Source organism: Asparagus officinalis, chromosome 8 (genome assembly GCF_001876935.1).
Source record: "Asparagus officinalis chromosome 8, Aspof.V1, whole genome shotgun sequence".
In the NCBI taxonomy this organism is placed as follows: domain Eukaryota; kingdom Viridiplantae; phylum Streptophyta; class Magnoliopsida; order Asparagales; family Asparagaceae; genus Asparagus; species Asparagus officinalis.
The window spans coordinates 19459334-19475154 of NC_033801.1; the positions used below are offsets into that span (position 1 = coordinate 19459334).

The 15821-nt window shown below is 35.1% G+C and overlaps 3 protein-coding genes and 1 long non-coding RNA gene across 4 annotated transcripts in view; all 4 read left to right on the plus strand.

The window, feature by feature from the left end:
* Positions 1-1073, plus strand: part of LOC109820962 (polygalacturonase-like) — a 3167-nt gene extending 2094 nt beyond the window's left edge. Inside the window, exons 8-9 of the mRNA XM_020387160.1 lie at positions 462-578; positions 654-1073. Of these exons, the coding sequence (XP_020242749.1) occupies positions 462-578; positions 654-875 (339 nt within the window). The 3' untranslated portion in view covers positions 876-1073. The remainder of the gene's footprint in view (positions 1-461; positions 579-653) is intronic.
* On the plus strand, positions 995-1725 carry LOC109820963. Its single transcript, XM_020387161.1, has 3 exons — positions 995-1084; positions 1204-1392; positions 1501-1725. The coding sequence occupies exons 1-3, from the start codon at positions 995-997 to the stop codon at positions 1723-1725; spliced, it is 504 nt and encodes a 167-aa protein (XP_020242750.1).
* On the plus strand, positions 5797-9552 carry LOC109820489 (polygalacturonase-like). The gene is made up of 9 exons (XM_020386635.1): positions 5797-6102; positions 6219-6350; positions 6428-6598; positions 6696-6716; positions 6787-6994; positions 7082-7163; positions 7268-7376; positions 7571-7687; positions 7767-9552. Exons 1-9 carry the CDS (start codon positions 5947-5949, stop codon positions 8031-8033), a joined length of 1263 nt encoding a protein of 420 aa, XP_020242224.1. The 5' UTR covers positions 5797-5946; the 3' UTR covers positions 8034-9552.
* LOC109820078 lies at positions 11699-12021 on the plus strand. Its single transcript, XR_002241719.1, has 3 exons — positions 11699-11713; positions 11821-11881; positions 11990-12021. It is a non-coding gene; the product is annotated as an uncharacterized LOC109820078 (long non-coding RNA).

Here is a 15821-nt window from a genome sequence, read left to right on the forward strand (position 1 = left end):
TGTAACTGAAAAATGACTAAATTGGGGTCTTTCAACTTCCAATAATATTAGAGTTATTTGTCAATTACATGTAGGGGCTTCATCATAAAAAGTTTAAACTTCAGGGACTTTTTCTGAAACACCCCAAAGTTTGGGGGTTTTGTGGGATATTAACTTCATGGGGTTATGTGTAAAACCCCCCAGCATTCAGGGGGTTTTGTGAAATTAACTATTTTTTAAAGAAATTTTTTTCCTCTTTCCAGGTGGTAAAATTTATTTTAGAACATCATAGGCGTGAGATCAAACCCCTTTTTTTTGAAAATTGAAATCCGCCCGGTCATCCCGCAACGCCCCTCGCCCCCCGCCAACCCCATGCCGGCCACCACCCAATGAGAGAGAGAGCAGACACAGGCATGTGAGAGCTGCAAGCGTTGTTGATACTTAAATCTTTCACCTCACTTCAATTCTGTTTAAATTAACAGGGAGGTCGCGGCTACGCAAAATCGATAACCTTTCAGAACATCAACATGCACAACGTCAAAAATCCCGTAATCATAACACAAAACTACTGTGACTCCAAGATTCCATGCCATGAACAAGTAAACAACCATACCAAATTTTCATTTTCAAAACAAAATAATCATCTAGAGCCTAACATGTTTGATTCGTTTCAGCATCGTGCTGTGGCCATCAGCAAAGTTCTATTCAAGAACATCAAGGGGACGAGCGCTTCAAAAGTGTCAGTGAAATTGGACTGCAGCAAGAGTGTCGGATGTAAAAAGATAATGTTGCAGGATATTAATTTGGTAGGAGAAGATGGAGATAGCACAGAAAGTTGCTGCAAAAATGTTCGGTGGAGTAAAAGAGGGACGGTAGTTCCACCTCTTTGTGTCTGAAGAATTTGCTGAGAATAACAGGCTAAGGACACGAAAAATATTAGCGGAAAATGTTAGGTTATGTTTATTTAGTAGAAGAGAACAGGAGTTTAGATGACTCTCTGACATGAAGATTCATCATGTATTATGTAGTGATCGATATTTCGTTACAGTTTTGGATTAACAAAACCTTGTTTTATGGTATCACAGTGGAATATTTTCGTGCAATGGTATAAAAGATGGGGTTTTGTTATTAATTGATGAGCAAATCAGCACAACCACAATCATTTCTGGAGGGATAAAATTTCAGCTCCATGAGTTCATTTGGAAATCATGTATTCCTTTGAAGGTCAAAACTCTGTTCTGGATTATAAGCAACAATAAGCTTAATACTAGGGCTAATTTAGTCACCAAGGGTTGGCAAGGTGATCCTCGCTGCCCACATTGCAACCTAGTGACAGAAACTCAAGATCACTTGTTTATCCACTACCCATTTGCAGGTTCTGTTTGGTCTTCTCTCCTTCCTCATGTCCCTGAGGTAAGCTGGCCTCTTACCATGAAGGCTTTGACTCTTGTTTACAGAGACCCCAACTTCAGTTTAGACATAAAAGCTTTATGGAAGTACATGTTACCTTGCTACTGCTAGGGAATGTGGAACTGCAGAAATAACATGATATTTAGAGATATCCAAGCTAATCCCTCTCATATTGCATCTAATATCGCTAGATATACCATGTTTTGGACAGGGGCTGAAGATGATAGGCTTGCAAGGCGGCTTCGAAGGGCAGCTCATAATCTGAAGCTGCAGGATATAGCCAAGGAAAATGTAGCAAGGGATATCGGTGACAACTTCTCAAAGAGTACTAGTTAATGGTGGTCGATGTATACTCACGGCCTCAGCTTTTGGTTGTTTTCTTTTGGCATGTACTTTTTTTTTAGGATTTTGCAGTATCAGACTCTGTATGTATGTCTGTTTTCTATCCTCGCCTTGGTGGATGTTACTTGGTTTGACGGCTTGGTAGGCGACGACTAGGTCCGCTCCTTATCAGCTCGTTCTCACATCAGTTTGCAAAGAATTTAAAATTTACAGTTAACACCTCAATGTCTCAAAAATTATAGAAACACCCTCAAAAGTTTAAATTACAGACAAGCACATTAAAATTCTAAAATTTTAAAACTTATAAACAACACAGATGAATTCAAGAGATTACCATGATACACCTAAAATTTTTGACATTTAAATTTAAATTTTTTAATTAACACCCTCAATATCTCAAAAATTATAGAAACACCTTCAAAAGTTCAAAAAAAAGTTTTAAAATTGCAGAAAAGACCCTGAAAAGTTCAAAATTATAAAACTCATCCAAATGTCTCAAAACTTAAAATAAAAAACATGAAATTAAAAAATTAACATCAGTTGCAAAAAAATTTAAATTTTACAGTTAACACCTCAATGTCTCAAAAATTATAGAAACACCCTCAAAAGTTTAAATTACAGACAAGCACATTAAAATTCTAAAATTTTAAAACTTACAAACAACACAGATGAATTTAAGAGAATACCATGATACACCTAAAATTTTTGATATTTAAATTTAATTTTTTTAATTAACACCCTCAATATCTTAAAAATTATAGAAACACCTTCAAAAGTTCAAATTATAAAAAACCACCCTAAAATTCTAAAATTTGTAAATAAAATAAGATGAATTCAAGATATTACTCTTAGACACCTAAAAATTAAAATTTGTCAAAATTGACCTCAAATTTTTTAAAAAAACTCCTTCAAAATTTAAAAATAGTAAAAAAAACTCTAAATTTTCAAAAATTTTAACTAACACACATCAAATTCGTCGATAAATTTTCAAAATTTTTAACTAGCACACATCAAATTCGTCGATTGGTAGACCGCTGAAATTTAATATTTTTCAAAATTAATCTATAGTTTTAATAATTGCAAAAGACACCCTCAAAATTTTAAAGTTATAAGAAATATACTAACATTTAAAAAATTACCACCAACACATGAAACATAGAATTTACAACTACCAAACTTAAAAGTAATTTTTTTTAAAAAACTCTTTCAAAATTTTAAAAATTATAAATCACACCCTCAAAGTTCAAAACCACAAAAATGGGCTAAAATTTTAAAACTTGGCAAAGAAAAGTGTAATTGTTTGGTATTTTTCATATATATATATATTAAAATTTCTAATTTAGGGATTTACTATCCATTTTCAACATCTAAGAATAGTCTAAGTTGATACTGGTAAACAAAAACAATAAGAATTGATTAAAAACATCCGGTTAATGGATAAAATTTTTAAAAATATTATAGATTAAAAATTATCAGCACTATATAAATTAAAGTAATTTCATATAATTTTAGTAATAAGTTGGGGTAGCCAAAATACATTCGTAACATTAATTGATAGATGTTTAAATCCATAGAAATGATAAAACACTATAATATTATACCTTAGCATTAATTGATTTTAATTTAGAAACTTTAATCTTTGACGTTAATAATATTTATAGGGTAAAAGAATACAAGGAATTACATATGGAGAAACTATTAGAATATTTAGAGATAACTTTAAAAGAATTGAGTTATTTCCATTGCAAATGGGAAAGTGATGGAAATAAATCTAAAATTCAGAAAACGTCAATGAATCACTTGAATTGGCATTAACATAAGACATATCTATTAATGAAGCACTGAATGAGTTACATTAAAAAATAATTTAATAACTTTATCCTAATCAAAGAAAAAATCTCCATGGAAGACATAAGAAAAATTAGTAAGTATTCATAAATTCCATACTGTGTTCTTCAAATTAAATATTAATATTATAATCTAAGAGAAATTAGTAATGAATAATGCAGGTATTTATTTTAGATCTTTATGAAAAATGATAAGGATAGAGCAAAGGTAATATTATTGAAATAACAGAAATTCTTATTGGATGCACATCAGAAGAATTCATTTTAGAGGAAAATAAAGAGATAGCTTCTAATTTATTTAAGTAATAAATTAGGAACACAAAGAATTTTATATATATGAAATTAATATTTATTCTCATTGAAATAGAAAAAAATCAAAGTCTATATTTTGAGCAGTTTGTGTTGAACATCATAAGTACATTTGACTTCTTTGTAAAGTTAAATGAGATGATAAAAAATTAACGAGCCTAGGAAAGATAATAGCATAAAAAATACAAAATTAGCCTGATGTCACAATTGATGTAGATGATGAAGACAATACTCTAGAATTGTCCGAGAAATGATAAATGATAAACCTGAAGAAGGATTGATCTTAACTCAATAAAAAATAAAATAGAAGAAATAAAAACAATATTTTATGAATATTTTATAGAATAGTTTAATTATTTTGAGTGAAATTAGGAATCTTTAGAAGGGAGTTTCATGAATTTTTTTCAGTACTTTTATATTCTTATGTGGATGTTTTTATCATATAAAAGTATACTAGAGTTAGCATTAATCTTTAATTTATATTTTTTTATGAAGTCTATCAATGATTAGGAATAAACTTCATATTCTCTTTTGCATCGTTTTAACATACTTTAAATCAATCATTTTGCCATATTGGTTTTAAATATTCACCTTCCTTGTATAACACTATTTTAATATTTTTCACTTTGCAATGCTATACTTTCTCAAATAAAGCTTAGTTTCATATCGGTCAAAAATAATATGAAAATTCAAATTATTTTTAAATTATATTTGTTTTTTGTCAATTCAAATATCAACATGAAAATTTAAATTGGGTGTATCCCATTTAAACAAACATAAAAAAATAATCGGGATGTAAGAGTTTAAAGAAAAAAATGAGCACAAACTGCCAAAAATACTTAATCATGGTATTAAATCACGTGCATTGCACGTGTGTAAAAACTAGTCAATGATAAAAGCACATGTTGACTTTCGTGTCAGCTTCACATAGTTATGTCCCCGGAAACGTAGCCCCTGAACGCGGGGGGAAAAATATCATAGAGATGCGAGGACTCTTTATTAAAAAAAGGTATATGCGGAAACTGAGTTGCACATACATTTATATTTTGTTTGAAATGATCGATATTCTACCTGTTAATACTAATTTTATTGTTCGTACGTACTTGCTTTTACCCATACCGTGTTGAGGCAATTTCCAGGAGCCCACGATGACTAATGCGCAGTCCTAACAGCCACAAAAGGGGAAGGGAAAAAAAAGACCTTTTACAATAGGCTCAAATACTTCTCTATGACAATGAGTGTGACACTAATCTTGCACTCTATCTCGAGTAATTTTGATTGTACTAATTGAAGCAAAAGAGAGGTGATGAGCGAAATGTTTTGTTTCATTCCTTCACGTATGCTGTACTTTACATAGAGCTCATGAGCCAAATTTATCGAAGAAAGGAGATAGTAAGAACATGCTAATAATTTACATGGAGCATTTTTATATAAGTAAGTCGATAGCCTATATAAGCCAAGGAATATATTCTACTAAACTTGGCAAAGTAGTAAAACCTCAATAACATAAGCTTTCCTTTTGTCACATAATAAAGTAAAGCTTAAGACCATCTATGACAAAAGAAATTTAAATATTTTGGATAACTAACGTGATTCAGGGCACCGAATACTTTCTTAAACATCAGGACCGGTATATACGTAGAGCCTGCACGTCAGTTTATTTTATTTTTGTTTATTTTTATTATTTATATTTATTTATTTATTTATTTATTTATTTATTTATTTATTTTGTGAAACTCAGGTTTCAAGTCCAACATAGGAGTCAGATTATTCAGTTCTTGACTTCAAATGTCAAACACCATGTTCAGCAGCCTCCGATGTCCCCACGAGGCCTGCCCTCTTTTTTCTTCTAAAGGACATAAATATATAAATAACTAATTAAGTGACCATAAAGTCCTCCCTAATTTTTCGATGCAAAATTGACAAATCATTATGGCCCCCAGTTCATCTCCTTCCCTATTATTGCGCCTCCCCTCATTGACTACTCTTGTGCCCTCCACAATATCTTCATCCAAATTTGCTTAACCCATCCTTCACAATTTCCATTATTGAGTGACAAATGGATCCATCCAAGTTTCTAATTCTGTCGATCCTCACCCTCCTCGCTCATAATTGCTCATGCCAAAGCGTTCCGAGCCACAACGAAGAAGGCCGTAGAGTTGTGAGTGTGGATGATTACTTCGCCAAAGGCGATGGAGCTACCGATGATAGCAAGGTAAGTTCATAACCATTTAAACTGTGTTTTTTGGATTCAAAATGATAATAATAATAATAATAACAAATTAATAACAAAACAAGAAGAAAAATAAAGAACTGTTTGTGCTGGCGCAGGCATTTAAAAGAGCCTGGAAAGAGACCTGCTCGTCTTCAGTATCAGCTGTGCTTGTGGTGCCCAAGAGAAGGAGATATTTGCTTGAGCAACTCAACTTCACCGGCCCTTGCAAGTCTCCTGTCACATTTCTGGTAAACCCATCAGCACTGACTAATTGAGCTTGGAAGAAGTACAATATATTGGTCTTGATATTTCATTGATGCATCAGATTAAGGGAACCCTCGATGCTCCTTTGAATCGATCCGTATGGAACGATAAGAATCGAAGGCTATGGATCGTATTTGATAGCGTGAGGAACCTTGTCGTCAAAGGAGGAGGCACCATCAACGGCAACGGGCATATTTGGTGGCAAAACTCTTGCAAGAGAAATAAAACTCTGGTGACATTCTCCTCCTGTTTTAGTTACTGAGTGAACCGTGTAATTCTCGCAGTCCAGTGTCTGATTTATTCTCTCCTGATTTTCCTGACTATTTCAGCCCTGCATCGGCGCTCCAACGGTATGAAATAAGCTTAGCTCTTGAATTATATATCTTAAAATGACAGAAGAGTATCCATTGTTTTTGACAGGCATTGACCTTTGTTTCATGCAATTACTTGAGGGTGAAGAACCTAAGAATAAAAGATAGCCAACAATTTCATGTAGTAGTAAAAGACAGTAGGGAAGTCAAACTCTCAAAGCTCTTCATCCATGCACCAGAAAAGAGTCCAAACACAGACGGGATTCATTTGGATCATGCCAGTAATGTTGTCATAAGAAACTGCGAAATCAGGACAGGTGATAAATTGGGCTGATCTTTCTTTTATTGCATATAATCCTAATATTTCAGAGATCATAGTAATGAAAAAAGCTTTATATCTCTAGGTGATGACTGTATTTCTATATGGACTGGATCCAAGAACGTCAGAGTTCATAAGATAGTTTGTGGGCCTGGTCATGGGATAAGGTATTTAGCTAACGGCTCTTAAGCTCAAATTTTAGTAGATACAAGATGCAAAATATATGTAGTTCTCGTGATACCGAGATTTGCTAATAAGCTTTGGTAAACAGTATCGGGAGTTTAGGGAAAAATAACACGAAGAATCATGTCATGAATGTGAAGGTGGATGGAGCTATTCTGAATGGTACAACAAATGGAGTTAGGATCAAGACTTGGCAGGTAATTTCAGAACTTCAAAAAGTTAAGAAAATTAAGTACATATGAGATAATCAACTCTCTCCCTTTATTTCATTTGCCTGAGTCCAGCCATGTCACTTTATATGAGAGAATCCCCTCGTATCACTAGAATATCCATTATTCTCATATATGTTTTCCTATTTAGCCACAGCTTCATTGTTGAAAATTTTTAACAGGGAGGTCGAGGCTACGCAAAACATATCACCTTCAAGAATATTGCAATGCACAGTGTCAAAAATCCTATACTCATAGATCAATTTTACTGTGACTCCAAGGATCCATGCCATGAACAAGTAAAGAACTATTCTAACTCTCTTTTTCTCTTTCATGATACAATCTTCAAGATACTAACATCTTCTGAGCTCATTTTAGCATGATGCTGTGGGGATTAAGCAAGTGGTGTACAAGAATATAGTGGGAACGAGTGCTTCAAAAGTGTCCTTGAAATTCAACTGCAGCAAGAGTCTTCCGTGTCGAGGGATAAAATTGCAGGATATCAATTTAGTAGGAGAAGATGGGATGAGAACACATAGTTCGTGCAGTAGTGTTCATTTGACTAAAAAAGGGTTTGTTTTCCCAACCCCTTGTGTTTTTGGAAAGAATAAAACTCTTGTCACAAGAAAGAGTGAGAACTGGTAGCTGAAGATGTCCATAGACTGCAAGAAATTAATTCATGTTTCGTTCAACGTTATTAAACTTGTTTGAGTTGGAGGTTATAATAATACTGAAAGCATACTTCGGTGAACAAGCTCGTTTCAGAGTGTATTATCTGAATGTAGCAACAAACATGTATATCTAGTAGTAGCAGGCGAAAATGTCTGATCTTACATCCTAAAACGAAGGATGGTAACTGATGAATCTTGATTATTGTAATTTGAAACATTGAAAGGATTGGAGTAGTCTGAAAAGGCTACTTTAAACTTCAAACACGAAAAGGAAGCGGTAAACACAAGCAAATTTTCTTCGTTTGCAATATATCCGTTCGCTAAGCATTAAAGATAAAATTAGTCTAGATTCTAGCACACAGCTGCACTTGTTAAACAGAATAAATAGATTTACAAAGAATTAAACTTTACTAGGTTTTGATTATAGCAGGGCATACCACGAATGCTCCATACTTTAAACTAAAGCTGAACCTTACACGTCGCAGAACTACAGCATCATGTTAATTACACAAACATCAGTCATGTAAATGCAAAAAATATGTAAGCTATTTTTTTTCCTGGCAATATGAACCTATGCCCAAATGTTGAAATTTTAACTCAAAACTGCCCTTTAGATAGATTCCATACGCACTGAACTGACTCAATCAAATATTGGAAACTTATCTTGACAACCTTGCATTGCCAGCATAAGAATGAAAAATGAGGGGCTAAACACCTTTTGACATTTGTTTCGACGCGTTATAAGTACAAAAGGCTTCAGCCTGAGTTTTGACGTTTTAGCTCTCACTAACACGACATGAAATATTACGGTTGTCATATAAAAGAAGCAGACATATTGGGTCATCAATTTGGCTCTATCCTACAGTACACAAGCATGGATACAGGATAAGAATACGTGGTTATGTAGCAATATTTTCTCCATTTGATACTGAACTAATAGGGATACATGATACGATACTCGCGAACAGATGTGACCCCAGCACAGTATACATACATACGCACATACATACACATACACTTACCTATATGCATACATACATACATATCTATGTATGTACTTAGGTACGCCCTTGGTCTGTATGATGGTAAGTCTCTCTTATTATCCATGAATCCGGGATTGGTAATTATAAACTGAGTTCTAAGTGGAGAATATAGTTGCTAATTTACATTAAAAAGATGGAGATGCATGCTAGTTCTAATGCAGAAATTAGTTATCTTAAGTTTCATAAGAAAAATAAGAGACAGGAAAAATTAGAAAGGAGAAAGAGGACACATTGTACTACAGAAAATCTAGTGGATCATTCAAACAAAACTAATCTAGAATCTAGCAAACTTGTGGGTAAATCTACAGCATTACGAAAGTGAAAAAAGCAAAGAAGTTTCACAAGAAGCTAGAATCACAAAACTACAAACTCTACCAAATACTCTATGTAATAAAACAATTAGTAGTACCCCCTCAAAACATATTACCACCCTCTCATTAGACAACCACAAGCTCACTTCTTCTCTTCCACCGCCTTTGATCCCTCCGGCGGCTGAGCTGTCGCTGGAATACCTCCGTCGATGCAGCTCCGACACTTCCTCTCCACCCATCCTTCAAGGTCATGCTCTCCAACCAAATGTCGTCCGCCGCATACACGGGCCAAAACCCCCGCCAAGACCGCCAGGATCACTATCGCCGCACGACCACCACAAGAGTCTCCACCGATCGCCTCGTCGAATGCCCCGCCATTGCCGGTGGCCGCTCCATTTTCAGAAGATAGTAAATGGGTGTGGCTTGCAAAGACTGTTGTAGGGCATGGGCATTGGGAGATGGATAAAATTTGGAGTTAGATGGTCAGGGATCGTGTTGGAGTCTAGTGCCAATGTCCAGTCAATGTTTTTGTGTGATTTGGCTCACTCATGGGTGTGGGTCACACTTATTGCTGCCATCATTGGTTTTGTGTCTCTTAACGCATGCTGTCCTTTTGTGCAGACATTCTTGAATTAGGAGTTGATAAATGTAGTTATTATGGGGCTTGCTGTTTTTTTATATTCGTGCTGATATACCCCTGTTTGCAACACTGGACTCTGCTGCTAATCTCTTAATATGCGAAATCTAGGCTCTAATGTGGCTGCAGCAGAGGTGATTACCCTTTCCTAACTATGAATAGTCATCAAGTTAATCACCTTCTTGACCTCAATGCTTGTTTTGCTATTTAATTTGTTTAGTGTTATCATTCAATCAAATGAAGGATGAAAATGAAAATCCCCTTCATTTTTTGTTTAAATCGGTGACTAGATAAAAAGTTTTTATCTTGTCGTTATAATTATAATCGGTGACTAGAATCTGCCCTGTCTGCCATGGGTGTGGTCTGCGCCACACCAGGGTGTGGTAGAGTCTGCCCTGTCTGCCATGGGTGTGGTCTGCGCCATACATGGGTGTGGTCTGCCATGGGTGTAGAACAGTCAAGATGCTCGTGAAATGAAATTTTGAATAACTTTATATAAAAAACCGTAGAAAGTGTAAGTGATAACTAACAGAGTACCCGCATCTGTGCAATGAAACATAAACCGCTTGGTAACTTCAGTTGAAAAACCACTACCAAACTGAACTTGAGACCACGACAAAGTGAATATGAAACCAAAAAAAATTAAGTAACAAAAACTCAGACATGCAGTTTGCCATACTACTGGTAATGTACTCCCAAATATACTAATTTGAAATCTTCAATTTATGTAAAAATAAAGTACTTACAATAGAAGATTTACAATGAAGAAAATCTTTGCAAACATGCAAGTAAAACAATCATTACTTTATCTACATCGAAAAGCATCAACCTTGTCATGTCACAGAATTTAGAATACGCCGATTTATTACCAGTGCGGTATCGTATATCATTCTACCTTTAAAAGAGGGAGTCTTAGAAAAACTTTCTCTACCCCAAAATACCCTTCATCTTTCATTGATTTAACAAAATTACCCTTTCTTTTTTCGTTAATACTCAGAAATCAGAAATCGCAAAATGTCGTTCCTTTCCTTCTCCGTTCCTTTGGTTACGAATTTCCGCCGGCAACTCAGTCCCACTATCTCTACTATTAAAGCGCATTTAATTCTTCAAACGCTTCATTTTTTGTTCTTCTCAGATCTCGATTACCTCTCTGCGCCTAGAGAAGTTGAAGGTATTGGATCTCGTTCTTCAATTTGTTTGCATTTTTTGGGATCTGACGTGATTCTTTGCTTGTTTGATTCTTCTATACTGAGAATGCTCTCAATCTTGAAGAAAATCTAGAAATTATCTTGGATCCATGGACGTGGACTCATTGATGTCGACTAAATCCGATCACGATCAGGTCGCCGTCACCAACAACAACGATCCCGCCATGGAATCTTCACCGTCGACGTCGTCGCTGGTGTCTAATGCTCCGCAGGTGCAGTCGGCCACCGTCACCGACCTGAGGCTGCGTCGAGTTACTGGGTGGTGAACGCGGTTATCGAGAAATAGGAGGACGGGTCTGGATCGAGGTGCGGGCACACGTTAACGACCGTTGCTGCCGTCGGGGAGGAGGGGACTACTGCTTATGTTGGCCCTCGGCTTATTTTGTTTGGCGGAGCAACTGCTCTTGAAGGAAATAACGCAGCACCGCCTTCATCAACGAGGAGCGCTGGAATCCGTAAGTTCAAACTCTAGATTCTGATATGAAGATTAAACCCTAGATCTTTGAATTGATAAAAGTTGAAAAACTTTGTTAAATTATGTTGTTTTTATTGGATTTTGCAGGTTTAGCAGGAGCTACAGCTGATGTTCATTGTTATGATGTGCTAACAAATAAGTGGTCAAGGTAAGGTTTTTGGAAGAAGTGTGTTCTCTTTAATGAATTAGGTTAATGTATTGGAGATGGAATGTGTAAGTAGTAATTACTGATTTTGTTACCGTGTGATGATTTCAGGCTCACTCCTCTTGGAGAGCCTCCATCTCTGAGAGCTGCTCATGTAATAATAGCTGAGGGAACAATGGTTGTAATTCAGGTACATAGGAAGTTATTAATTATCTTTTGTATCGTGCTTATTTATTTATGGAAACACATAGATTCGAAAATGGGGGCTTTTCGTAATTAATTATCACTAAATCGACGAAATTTAGGGTGGAATCAGTCCAGCTAGTTTGTTTGCAGAGGATTTGCATGTTCTGGACATGAAACAACAGAGTGGAAATTGTTGTGTACATATCAAAAGGGTTTGGATTTCTTCTTCTATTTAGATCTGGTGAATTCTTTGTTGTTAATGCTTAGATCAAATGCTTATTGATTATAAATTTTGATCTTCTGTTTAGTTGTTTAATGATGCAATATAGATTGCAGTTTCTATCATTATTTGTGGTTGATTTAATTTTTTTTGAAGTGCCTATTTATACATAGAAACTCGTTCCTTGGTTTGCAATTCAATAAATTCATATCAGCATTAAGAGATATCGACTTGATACTATGTTTATTGCATGTATCAAAGAAATCACTTTTTAGATGAGAAACTTATGTTTTAGTTCGTCGTGCCGTGCCCGTGCTCGTGTGTCTTTATCTTTATCATCTTAGTTTGAACCCATGATTTATTTAAGATCATACCTTGAAAATGGGTTTTAAGACTAAGTATGAAGTCCTTAATGACCCTAATGTGCACCTTTTAACCTATACAGTTGACATGTTGGTACATGTTTGTGTAGCTTTATGCTTCTTTCCTTTTGGTCCTTCTTCCATGACCTGTTTAAAACTGAATGTGGTCACTGTTATAAATCTGATAACTGTGTGAAGGTTCTTAGCTGGTTTCTTTCTGGCTGCAATTTTGTGGTATGTTGGTGTTTTCATCCTTGTGTTCGTGTCTCAGGACTACAGAGAGAAGCCAGGACTGGTTGCATGTACAGTTGCAGTAAGTGTCTAAGTGATCTATATTTTGTATCTTTCTTCACTTTCTTTGATCTATATTTTGTATCTTTCTTCACTTTCTTCTTTTTAGCAAGGTTTTGTTTAACCGCAGAAAAAAATTATTTTATTTTAATCATGTTAGTCATTATAGATTCTTTTCTAGATAACTTTTGCGGGAATGCATACATTATAGATTATTTGTCATATTTTTTGAAGACTGGTTATTTATTAAATAAGTTCATAGCACATTGTAAAAACCAATTTCAGTTGAGTACATATATCTTCTAGAGGATAGATACAATGGCTGGGTAACACATTTTGTTCTAGCAAAAGTCACATTACCTGTTATGGCCTATACTTGCCTGAGATAAATTCATATGGGGTTCTAACGAAATTGGGTACAAATATAATAATAAGCAGGGGTATTTGAATTTTTAGTATTTCATTGGTTAAAAGTAAATCCATCAGAACATAAATTCAGTTCATTCAAGTCAAATCCTTGATATGCCTAATGACTGTCTTCCTGCTTCTGTTGTGTATCTAATTTTTCTGAAATGTATTTTCATGATGTCACAATTTATCTATAAAAAACAGTAGCAAATTTATCCTATGGATTGAAGTTGGTTTTTATGATACGGAATTTTCAGATTAAGATTCTTGATTCAGGAGATATGAAATGAATCTACATGGGCCAAAAGGAACTATATCTTGGTGCTGAGAATTTTTCATAGCCTCCTCGAGCCAGTGCCAATACATTCCACTCGAACATAAAGAAGTTAATATACTTATAAGCACCCCCAGTGTTAATGTAGTTCATTTTCTCCAAGGGTGCATAATATTAGTTTGCTGGAAAGTTTGCCTTTAACAAGAAATAACTAGATGGTATGCTTTTGTTCTGAACAATTTCAGTTTTTTTCTTTTTTTTTCTTTTTGGATATTCTTGTAAATGGAGACAGAAAACATCATACATATGCTAAAGTTTCAACAGTTAATTTGGGTCAACAAAACAATGAAGTAGAAAATTTAAGTATTTGGTTATACACTTCATAGGAGGTTGGCCACATTATTTTAAAGGTAGGTGATCGTATTGAACTTTGAAAGGTTGAATGTGATATCATATCCTTATGTCACCATCTCGAAGGTTGTACTCTGCAATATGCACTTGTCTTCCATAGCCTCAAATGCCAATAAGTTATAGTTTATGCTACTCGGTTCACACTATATATCAATACAGTTTATCTGGACATGTGCTTTAAGTTAACTTTCTTAGTACCAGATTTTGTTCATTAATATAAACATATGCCTTTCATCCTTTCATATTGTTACATGGAAGTAACTACAATTTTACTATCAACACATATCAGACAGTTGAACGAACTATGTTGCTTGCAAGCGGCTCTTGCCACAATGCCTTTCATCCTTAAGCCGTTCCATGAATTTTTTGGCTGGTGAAGCTGAAGTGTACATGACATTAATTGCTATATTGGTGTGTATATGAATATGTTTCTCATTTGTTGCTCGTGGTGGTTGGTCCTGTTATATTACTCTTGGAACATATTCTGTTCTGACATGATATTTGTTTGCTAATGAAATTTATTTAAAAATTTATCACGTGCATTGCACGTGCAATCCAACTAGTTAACTAAAATGAGAAACTGAAAATAACAAGTGAAAAAAGCCCCAGCCTAAGAAAGACGTGCAATTCTTCCATCAGGTAGCAGGAGCATTCTAGCTAACCTTAAACATGATGAAAAAAGAGTGATTTAACTCTTATAATCAGGGCACGAAAATGTAATGCCTCTCCTTTCATCTCTCATGACCATCAATCAGAATGCAAAAGTAAAGAGAGAACAGGAGGGGAGAGATTTCTCCGCCAATATTTTTTACCAGTGCGGTATCGTATATATTAACTAAAATGAGAAACTGAAAATAACAAGTGAAAAAAGCCCCAGCCTAAGAAAGACGTGCTATTCTTCCATCAGGTAGCAGGAGCATTCTAGCTAACCTTAAACATGATGAAAAAAGAGTGATTTAACTCTTATAATCAGGGCACGAAATTGTAATGCCTCTCCTTTCATCTCTCATGACCATCAATCAGAATGCAAAAGTAAAGAGAGAACAGGAGGGGAGAGATTTCTCCGCCAATATTTTTCGACGCCAATATTTTTTATATATTAAGCGCATACTCAATGTGACAGCCAAAATCAACATATGATAACCAAAAGAGTGCATGTCTTGACAGCCACAGTTTGCGTAAACACAATATACCAAAATAACAAACAGCGACATCCAAGTCTCTTTTGATGTCCATATGACCCACTGGTGCAAAGCAAACTGCTAGCTAGAAAACAAACAAACTAGGGTCCTAACTCATAGTGCTGACTTTCCTCTACTAACAGAAAGATACCACCTAAGCTTCTAGTCTCTCAGTAATATCTTCCATAACAACCTTTGTGAATGGCTTGGCCAGAAGGTCAGTGTACTCCTGGTATGGAGATTTCACAAAGCGTGTCGCCGTCCACAAGTCTGGTGTCAGGAACCCATAAGTCTTCATGAGGCAATCAAATGTGGCCTGCACACAGAAAAAGCAACAGGAAATGTAGTCACCTCTGATTCCTACGGTTTCATGAATCGCCATACATTATTAAGCCGAAAAAGTCTAGTGAACTTCTTATTTCATAAGTAAGCTCTGCCTTCCACATGTGCAGTTATTATCAGATCAATGGTGAAAGGTGCATGCATATAGTATAAAGCAAAACTGGAAGGCACCAGCAACAGGTACCTAAATGATGAAAAGAACGCAAGAACATAGTTTCACCTTTGTTTTGTAAGATTGCATTGATTTTTCTGAAAGACAAGTGAACTT